This window comes from Geospiza fortis, unplaced genomic scaffold, assembly GCF_000277835.1.
Source record: "Geospiza fortis unplaced genomic scaffold, GeoFor_1.0 scaffold55, whole genome shotgun sequence".
Classification (NCBI taxonomy): domain Eukaryota; kingdom Metazoa; phylum Chordata; class Aves; order Passeriformes; family Thraupidae; genus Geospiza; species Geospiza fortis.
In genome coordinates this window covers 1,705,444-1,715,882 of record NW_005054308.1, presented here as the reverse complement: position 1 = coordinate 1,715,882, position 10,439 = coordinate 1,705,444, and the positions used below count along the sequence as shown (strand labels likewise).

At 40.9% G+C, this 10,439-nt stretch overlaps 1 protein-coding gene across 1 annotated transcript; it reads right to left on the bottom strand.

The window, feature by feature from the left end:
* Positions 1–455: 455 nt before the first annotated feature.
* On the bottom strand, positions 456–3,431 carry LOC102035908. Its single transcript, XM_005418847.1, has 4 exons — positions 3,306–3,431; positions 3,082–3,114; positions 869–1,003; positions 456–554 (listed from the first exon to the last, which is right to left on the bottom strand). The coding sequence occupies exons 1-4, from the start codon at positions 3,429–3,431 to the stop codon at positions 456–458; spliced, it is 393 nt and encodes a 130-aa protein (XP_005418904.1).
* Positions 3,432–10,439: the final 7,008 nt, after the last annotated feature.

Here is a 10,439-nt window from a genome sequence, read left to right as displayed (position 1 = left end):
CCCCTGCACTGGCCCAGTCTGGTTTCCAGGAAGGGCAGAGGGGACAATATGCACATCCTGCACCCTCTGTCACTCGGGGCTGGCGGCACAGCAGGGACAGTGGGGCTGCTGGGATGAGGGGTGTGCGGTGAGGCAGCTGCTCCTGCTCACACCCAGCCCTGCTCAGTCTCCCTGGCACTCAGAAATTAACTCTTCATGAGAAACAGAGATTTTATTCCAAGTCAGGTCCTTCTGTAATCCCCTGCATGATTTGGTTTATCAGACATTTAAATGTTTGTCTCAAAATACAAATTGCTATTTTGCCACCAAATACTTTTGAGATGTCAAACAGGAACAAGTGCAGTACCACTGACACTAAAGGTGTGCCCTGCCAAATTTTAATGCAAAGGAGGAACACTTCTTAAACAAGGAAAGATTTTACTGCTCTTATAAATTAACAGCAATTTTAGAAACTTCTAGCTCTCCAGTCTTGTGGTTTTTAACAGTTTTCGGATGAATGTCATCAGCTTTGTTATAAATATTGTTGCGCTCCTTCTTTCTGTATCACATTTCCCCTGAAAAATTAATCAAGAAAATGAAATTGCTTAATATTTAATCATTATTTAGAGCTTTTTAATCCCAAAATAATTTTATAAATGATACAATTTTTATCACACACATGAATCCTTATTTTAGAGGTGGATCAAGCTGAATATTAGAACAAGGGAAGGATATGAACATTAAATAATGCCAGGATTTATTCTTCCATGTACTAAAAACAAGCCAGTAAGAAATTACTCTCTTTTGTAGATGTAATTTGTGAATTATAGATCTTTTTTTGGTACATCTCTGCTGCATGATCCCTGGCAGACAGCAAATAAATTCCTACCTCTTTTGCCAGGTTTAGCATGAGCCATTGCTTCAGTCTTTCAAAATTCTGGAAAAAAGCACTGAATTTTTTCATAGCTGGATTATTTTTCAGCTGTTCCGTTCCTTTGAAGATTGTGCTGATACAATTCACATCCTAAGATGGAAGAAATAGAAAAATTGAGATACAAGTATTCATAACCACAAGCTACAATGAGTTTATTAAAGAGCATTGTGAGTTTTGCCCAGCTGCCTGGGTGGCAAATTCATTCTTATTGACTTTTGGGCTTCACTTTGCAAACAGCTTAGGCAAGTGTGCTTCTCTGCTCTAAACATTTCTTTACTCTGCAGACAGAAATCTGGCAAAGGACAGTATCTGCTGGTGTGTCTTGAAATGTCCAGATGAAAGATGTCATTGTCTAAAGACTCAGCCCTGCCTCTTCTGAAGTCATGTGAAGACAGGTTGGATTTCTCACATCTGCTCCTGCCTCTTCAACACAAGAGAAAGAAAACAAATGAACTTGAGGTTGCTCCAAACATTAACCCCTGTGACATCTGACACCTCCTGTGCCAGGAGAGGTGGGGACAGGGGTCACCCTCTCATTTCCTGGCCCTTGTCCCATGCTGGTCCTCTGCCACAAAGCAGTCACTGGCTTTGGGCTCCGAGACCTTGTGGCCTGGACAAGGCCACCAGAGGGGGGAGAAGGGATGTGGGATGGAGGCCAAGCAAAGAGTGATGGATGATGGTTGCACTCTCCAGTGTGGGATTGTTTTGAAAGAGATCAGCTAAACTCACAGTCCTGGATTAGGGAAGAGAGGAGAGGACACGAACATCAGCAGCAGGAACAGATTCAGACGTTTTGGGAGAAAAAAGTGATGAAAACTGAAGAAAAACCTAATCACTGAAGATTGGAGGAAATGCAGACAACTGCTGAAGGTCAGCATTGCACCCATGATGTTCTTGACCAACATCTATCTCCTGCTTGTCATTCCTGGATGCTGCATGATGAATAAGATAATTTTTTGCCACAGCCTTGCCTGGGAAGTCACATCCTTCTGCCACTGACAAATAGCAAATGCAGAGACACCTCTGTCACCTCTGGACCCAAAGAACAGGTGAGGGAAGCAGCTGTTCCCCTCAAGGGAGAGCTGGGCACTGGCACAGGGGGCTGCGCTGGCACCACCAGGGACCTCATCAGGAACAGGGACAACTGCGATGCCACCACTGAGTTCTGCTGATTCTGGGTCAGAACTTCAGAGCCAAAGCCCCAGCCTAGGAAGAGAGCTCCTCCAGACAGGATCCAGAAAGCAGTGACAAAGCTGGGAACTTTACAGCTAATTTGCAAGGAATGGGATGGATTGGGATGGAATGGGATAGAAACCCCAGCCCTCTGTAACCATTTTAGGGCAAAAATGGGAATTATTCTGCTCCTTCAATAAATCAATGAGTCAGAAACATTCCCACAAATAGCCATCTGGCACACTGTTAGCAGAGGAGCTCGGTGCTGGACTGTGGTCTGTGGAAATCAGGATTCTAGTAGATGCACAGCAAAGAGAAAAGTCTCATTAATGTCTGCATGATGAGAGAGTTGTTTAAAGTTATCCGAAAAAGAAATCTGAGAGGGAGCAGGAGAAATTTATTGGAGATGCAAAAGATAGGAAATGCATAAAGGGGAGTTTGGTCTTGAGACAGACCCTGCTCATGGACACCCAGCCACAGTGTACTGTTCAGGGAGCATTAGCATCATCCTCCAGAGAAGATGAGCTAATACAACTATTTAGTTCCCTAACTGATGGTAAGGGTATAAAAAGCCATGTCTAGAAGTGGACTAAATGAAGCAGACTAAACAAAATGATCATTCAGACATACAAGCAGGAAATGTGATTGAATGTGTTCTTTCCTTTTTAAACCGTATCTCATTCAAAAAACTGATTCAGAAAATCATTGCTTGTGTGTGTTCTGCAGATTTACAAAAACATAGAACAAGCATAGTTCCTTTTATATTACATCATCTTTTTTGACTTATCATTTGATTGGTTTTAATAGTGTTTTATACCTCATAACACTTTATATCTTATAATTAATTTTATATCTTATAATAGCTACACTTAAAATAATTGTTTGCTCTTAAATACAAATAGAGTATTTTAGGAGAAGATTTAAGAACTACCTTAATTTCTAGTGAAGAAAATAACCAAAGAAGTTACTTTTATTTTAAAAAGCCTTTTACTTACATCTATATTGTTGGGAGTTTCAATTCTCAGATTCTGAAAAATAACACATTAATTCAGCCTTTTAAATACCTTCTTCATTAACACTGATAAAAATAACCAAAGTAAAATAGATAGATAAAATAGATAGATTGTTTTACTTTCAAAAAAAAAAAAGGTTATATATCCCAAAACAAGAGAATTCAGTATATTAAATTTTAGATTAGAAAAATGGAAATTGAATTTACCTGGATGTCCTTTGTCATCACCTCAAACATTTGCTGTAGTAGTGTCAGTAATTCAGCCATGCTGCTCATCTGGGGAGCAGCAGAGATGCCTGCAGCCAGCAAGAGAAGGTAGAGATGGGTCTTCATCCTGCTGATGGGATCAGAGAACCTGTAAGTGGTTGTGGACCAGTCCTCTATCATTTTATGGTCTCTACAAGGAAGTAACTGTTTAGGTTGAATTTAAAACTGGTTTAAAAAAAAGAAAAAAAAAAAACACATTTATTGAGACCGTCTGGAAGAGAAAGGTTCCAGTAAATTTGGTGTTTAACCTTGGGACAGCCTCCTTGCCCAATCAGCTTTTCCATGGAAAGTAGATAGCAAATATATAATGAGTGACTTTTCAGCATGAAAACTAGTAAAGCATAGGATGACCCAAAGCATGACCTAGCAAATATTATCTTCACAGCACTTCTCTAGAAATCAAAACTTCTTTGTTCACTGAGTGTAATTATGTACTAGACAATTGGAAAAAGACTGGTCTAAGAAAAAAACCCCAACACAACCCCATGGAAAATATGTGGCCCATTGTCTACAAAGGAAAAATTACAGCACTTGTCCAATATTGGTGGCAAAATTCTGACAAAGTGCAAGTATTCTGTAAGAGTTAATTAATTTACAGCAGGAGAAGCCACTGCCCTGGAGCACCAGGGTGGCCCTGGGGATGGGCAGAGCAAAGTGGCCCTTTTTGTGGGGGAAGGAGGGATGCAGGGTGTCTTGAGCACATCAGGCCAGACCTCATGGGCACAGCTGGTGCCCCAGTGCTGACTTTCTATCAGGACAGTGGTCCCCTGACTGTCCCATTCTCTGGCCAGGAGCTGAGAAAGGGGAAGCCCGCCAGGTTTGTGAGGCTCCAGTCTGAGGTCTTCATTAATTGAAGGCATTGTTGTGTGTTACTTGGCCACATCAGGCAATGACCTGTGTTTCCCTCTTTCCTGGAGGGAAAGCTGGAAAAGCTCCTTTTTTACTTCTTTTTAGAAGGTGAATGATGTTATTTTACAGCATTGAAGGCAGCAGCCCTGTGGCTGCAGATCTGCTGGCTCCACTCGTGGGGTCTGATGCCACAGCATTTCAGAGTAAGCATCTCAATATCTAAATACTTTGAATTGGGGAAGTCAAAAGTCAGTAGTGGTTATGTGGCTTAGCTCAAACTAACCTGCAGCTGGCTGCTGCCTGCTTTGCTGTATCCGTTTGTCCTCTCTAACAAGATGAGGGGTTTTTCCACACTCCACACTTATCTGTAGAACTTTCTCACCACACAGCTCTGAGGATCGTGTCCTTGTAGGAATGTGGCAACTAATAAGGAAAAAACTTTTTACAATGAGGAGGTAAAACACTGGCACAGATTGTCTGCAAAAGCCTCATCCCTGGAAGTGCAAGAACAAGCTTGGGTGGGGGTCTGAGCAAGCTTGTCTAGTGGAAGGTGCCCCTGCTCATGGCAAGGGGTTTGGAACTGAATGGTCTTTAGGGTTCCCTCCAATTCAAACAACTGATTTTGTGGATGCTACATAAGTGCATCTCTGGGAGATGCAGAGGCAAAGAACCTGCCTGGCACTACCAGCTGCCCTTGGGCTGAATTTGTAAGCCATAAAACTGAAAAGAGTAAGAACCCACTCTTGGGTCCCTGTGTTTTTGGTGTTTCACATCTTTCTTCCTTTGGTATCCTTCAAACTCATACTGGTTTGCAGGCAAAGCCTCCTCTCCCCTTTGGCTGGTACCTGGGCTGCACTGCCAGCCAGGCTGATGTTCCACCCACCATTAGAGACATCTGAGGGCAACTCAGTTTCAACTCAAGATTTGTTGGAAAACCCCACTTTTTTTCACCTTTTCCTTGGCCAACAGTTGGAAATGACCATCCATTGTAGCATGATGTTTCCTGTCCCCACTGCAAAGGATTGCCCCTGGGGCTGCAGGACACCGCTGTGTCCCCCCTCAGACCTCCCCACGCTGGGGCTGCTTAGCACTGAGAGCACATCTGTGTCCAATTCCATTCCTGGCCCGCACAACTGCCAACACATCTTGTCACAGCCTTTTCCTTTTCTTCCCTCACTTGCATTTGGTATTTGCAGACATTTCTGCAGAATCCCAGCACTGTCCCAGAAATTTTTATGACCTGCATGACTGTTCTTTTCCCCTTGATAAACTTAGTCTGCAGGAGATAACTCCCAGTTCTGAAGAATTCACAGTATTTTTGTTAAATACAACACTAGCATGAGCTAATTTTACTTTCAGCTTTTCCCAGCTCCAAAGGAACAAGATTGGTTCTTCACTGCTTGCTGTTTTACCAACTCTCTCTGCTTGTGACATACTCCAAAATCACTTACTTCTCAATGCAGGGATTTTTCCTTTTCTTTCACTTTTTTTCCTTATTTTACTTGAGGTAATAGAACTGCTCAAGTGCCTTTTTCTCTCTCTAAGCTGGCTCAGTGCCCCTACACAAATCATAGTCCCATCTCCTGAGAGGTTCATTATTGTACTGATGGTTTGGGGTTTTGTTTTTAATGTGAATGCAGGGTTAAGAAGTTGAAGAAATATGTAAGAAAAAAATAGGGCAATGTAAGCAACAAGTCCTGACCTCAATACTGTAATCTCTGGTACTTACAGTTCTTGAATTGGTCTGATCTGGGAGTATGAGCAGAATGAAGGCACCAAAATCATGAATAGAAATTGGTAGGAATAGGAATAAGAATAAGCAAAGAAAATATTTCAGAAGAAACTTTGGAGACTAGAGCAACAGACAGCAAGTGGAAATCCACACTGCTGAATTTGTCCAAAGTGTCTCTATTTCAGTTTTGAATGATCAGGAGGATGGAAGTGAAATGAATAAATAATCTAGCCAGTTAATTCATGACTTTTGATACTAATGAAAAAGGCATTTTGGTGCGAGTCAGGGTGTGATAAGTGTTCACATTAAATCTGGTTTAGGAATATTATTTAAGAAAATAATCAGATGATGCTGAGTGTGACAATAAAGTTATCCCAAAGGCTGTGCAAGGTGCTGCTGATGCCAGCTGGGATCATCACAGGCTGGTCTTCCTTGAGCCAAGAAATGCTGATGATTCCTGCAGGTATGTGCCTGCATGAGGCTGATGGACTCAGAGAATGGCTTGTAAGAACTGAGCTGCAACTCTTTGTCGGAGCTGGTTTTGCTCTTCCATGTACATGCATGTGAAGTTACAATATTTAGGTAAGGTTTCTTTACTGGTGTGAGTACAAAATGCAGCATTGCTATGGTGCAACAATCTTGTGCCTCCCTAGCCTGCCAGGCTCAAGAAAATGGAAATTTCTGGAAACCAGGGAACAACTCCTGCAGAGATTCTCTTTCTCACATGGTTATGTTTCAATATTTTGTGCTGGGAACTTAGTTTAAAGCCAACGATTTGAAATGGAGTTTTCTCTTATCCTGACAAATTTTCTGATCCTCAAACTCATCCAATCTCTTGGGGTTGTAGAACCTGTTTTAAGCTTTAGTGATACTCTCCTTTGTAACAGACAGTAATGGAGATAACTAGGTGAGTGCAAAAAGCAGGTCACTAGAAGGGAATCATATCCACCATATTTAATGAACGATTTTTTAGCCTTTTGCTGCCTTCCAGTAGTACATGTCCCTTGTGAGGGTGGCTGATACAGCAAGGTACACATGCATATCTGGATGCTCTAGCAGTGAGCAGAATTCCTGATTCTTACAACAGACAGCAAAGATAAATGCCTGGACTTAGTTCTTGCATCCCAAAGTAGTGCTGCTCCTGGAGCATCTCTGTCCCAAAACTGTCCTGGTGATTCTATAAAGGCCACTTACAAACCAGGGAGATTGTGAAATTTGGGGAAGACTGGTTTTGACCTAAATTACATTAAATGAAAACTTTTCCTGGGAAACAGGCTGTTTTATTTACACTTCTGTGACAGTCTGTGGGAGTGACTGCTTTCTGGAAACAGTATGTGCAATATCTGGCCAGTTTTTGCACATCTCCCTTTTAGCACTGGACACTGCCATCAGTGGGGACCTGTCAGATCCTATTCTGAGACCAGCTTGGCTGAGCTGTTGCACAAAATGGGATGCTTCCTGTAGTGAAAAATAAAGGCAGAAAAGACAATGAAGGGAGCTGTAGCTCAAGATTCAGACAAAATGTGGATGTCATCTCCTGCTCGCTGTCTGCCCTGGGCTGGAGCAAAGGTACAACTCCTGGCTGGCCCAGACTGTATTAGAAAGATTTTAAGCACCATGGAAAATTCCAGTGGAATGGTAGCCAGAATAGTGAAATATTTTTAAAAACCCAGAATCCATTGTCATGTATCTCCCTGAAGTGCCAAGGCAGAAGAACAGTGGTGGGATGCTCATTGCTTCAGATCTCAGGATTTCCTTCCGGCAGCTTTTGCATCTCTTCTGTTTTCTAAAACTCTTTGGCTTCCTTCGCCAGAAAATGAAAATTGTAGGAGCTCAGAAACCTGTGATTGTGGGTTTTTCAGCCTAAACCACTCCATATATTTGTCCTTAAGTGTTTTGTTTCTTTGTTTTCTGATTTTTATGGTGGCAGCAATGCCCTGGGTTTCAGTTCCTCCAGGGTCACACCCTGCAGCAGGAGCCTGCCTCAGTGCCAGGTGCCCTCTGCACTCAGCCAGACCTTCCTGAGAGCAAACTCTGCCTAGTTTGGGTGGATGTTTTGCTTATACGTCCTGAAAATGAAAGTCTTAAAAGGCTTTTCACTCACAGGGTAAACAGCATTGTGTGTATTGCATGTGAATTTTAAAGTTTGCATAGCCAATCTTGCAACTTTCTCTGCTCTTGTGAGTGCAGCCTTTCCCTGCCAGGTCTCCTAAAAACTTTTTTCATGTTCCTGGATGACTCTGGTTTGAAAGACCACCTTTCTTTTCTCCTTTGAAATGACTTTTCAATAGGTTGACAGCATGGTAAATGGATAATACACCACGTTAGCAGCACACTAAAAATCCATTTCTGCCACTCAGGCTACTTTAGAATGCTCCCAAGGATTCTAAATTGTTTTATATTCCTGGCACTGCTATTCCTGAAGAGCACATGGCATAAAATAGGAACTACATGTGCTCCAAACTCTGTTAACCTGTGCTAATGCAGGAAAGCAATTCCAGAAGAACAAAATGGAAAGAAAAGAGATTTTGCTGCGTGGATGGACCCACCACAAGGTAAAGAGATGGAACGAATACACTTTAAAGTATGAGCTGAGATTATGCAAAGTTGCATAATTGTAATTAGAGATATCTTCTGCCTAATTAGCTAAATTAAGTCCAGTCTGGTCATTTAAGCACTCAGTAGCATTTCTCTGTGCTTGTCTTGTGAGGTTTAGCTTGGTGTGGGTGAGCAGCATTGTCTCCAATGCAGGTACAGCACATTATGGCTCACACTTTTAGCAGGTTTTAGAATGTTTTGGAAGGAAAGATGAGTTCTTAACCTGTGCTAATATTACAATCCAGATTAACACAGGTTAAGAACCCAGCAATGTTTGGTTGAAAGGGGTTTGTTTTGACTAAGATTATAGAGCTTCTTCTGCAAACTTTGTGGTAAAATCCTGCCTTTGCTCCTACATTTCAGTTTTATGCAGAAAGCTGGAGTGAAACATACAACACTAGAAAAAAGTGCTGTTTCCCAGTCTTGCCTCAATTTTAGCAGCTGTACATCATTTACAGTTACTTGTGAGAGCTGATGTTGAAGTACTTAAACATCTCCTCTGTGTGAGACCGGTTTTCCTGCTTCCTGTGTTTCTCTGGATGCATTTTTGATTCCTTGAAAGCTGTGTCAGAAGGGTCCTGTTTAGAGAGATGCCTTCTCATGTTTGCTCATTCAAAGTTCATTGTTTTGCTCTTGTCTGCTCTTGCTAAACCTCCAGCAGTGACTAATGGCATGGGCTTGGTTTTGTGGGACAGCGTTCTCCACGTTTCCTCATTACCACTCTTTGTTCTGGAGAAGATTTATTAGTTTCAATTAGTGACTGGATTAGCCACTGTCACACTGCTAATACTAATGTCTGGATTTATCATAGCTTTTCTCAGTCATCAAGATGGGGATCCCTTTCATTTCTTGTAAAATCCTCTCTCTGCTACAATCATCACAAACCGGATGGTTCCTTGGACATAACTATGCTTGATTACTTAATCCTATTGTTTATTTCAGTAGAGATGGGCTACAACTTCCCAAAAATACATCTATGCCAAGTATTTTTCACTTAGAAGTTACACAATGTCTAGCCAGGCAGGTCTTCAAGCTGCTTCATGCCCCAAAAGCCAGCTCCGTGAATCAACTCAATTCATTTGGAATTCAGAGAGTACTTCCATACACTAGCAAAAGTGTTGTTTTCCTCTGACACTTCAGGTTCTAGAAAAATGCCATATTTTTATTTAGGAAAGGTGACTTGTAATCACATTCTTTGCCTCATAAAAAATACAGCTTTAGGCAGGCCTGAGAAGAAAAACCATACAAACCAATCCAGCCTAAATTAGACAAGCTTTGCTACCACCACTGTGTCTGTTTGATAATTATCACTATATTTCTATGGCAATAACCCAGAGACCCTCTCAGGGCTTTGTTTTGGCTTGTGACTGAGCCAACAACATTAATTCCTGACTCTACTACAAAATTTGAAGATACCATGGTTGAGAATATATTTGGAATAATATTAAAATAAATATTATCTGCTCACACACTAAATATTTTACTTAAATAAAGAATGTGTATCATGCATGTATAATGCAACGAAATTAGGTTGTAGAATTAGAGGGAAACACATTGTTCTCAAATTTAATTATGAATATATTTAAAAGACACCTTCCCTCCTTTTTATTCCTGCCTTCAGATGGTAAATATTTGACAATTTTGTAAGTGCAGAAATGCACATCAATGGATCTGACTCTTAATCTGTATATTTTTTGATTTAACTCCTATAGCCTTGACTTATACTCTAGTTATTATAGTGCACAACCTCAACAATAAAATATTATATATATTATTATAATAATATTTTATTATTTTATATATAATATTTTCTTTTATTCATGATCACTTTGAACATTAAGGTAAAAATATAGAAGCACTCTATAAATTAAATAAATATGCTAATAATTGCAATA

What these genes read in the sequence shown, in the direction of transcription:
- LOC102035908 (XM_005418847.1), bottom strand. Translation starts at nt 3,431, where the DNA reads ATGAAGACCCATCTCTACCTTCTCTTGCTGGCTGCAGGCATCTCTGCT. An exon ending in TGATGACAAAGGACATCCAG is followed by an intron (nt 3,115 to 3,305) that starts GTAAATTCAATT and finishes GTTATTTTTCAG; the next exon opens with AATCTGAGAATTGAAACTCC. An exon ending in AAACTCCCAACAATATAGAT is followed by an intron (nt 1,004 to 3,081) that starts GTAAGTAAAAGG and finishes CTTCCATCTTAG; the next exon opens with GATGTGAATTGTATCAGCAC.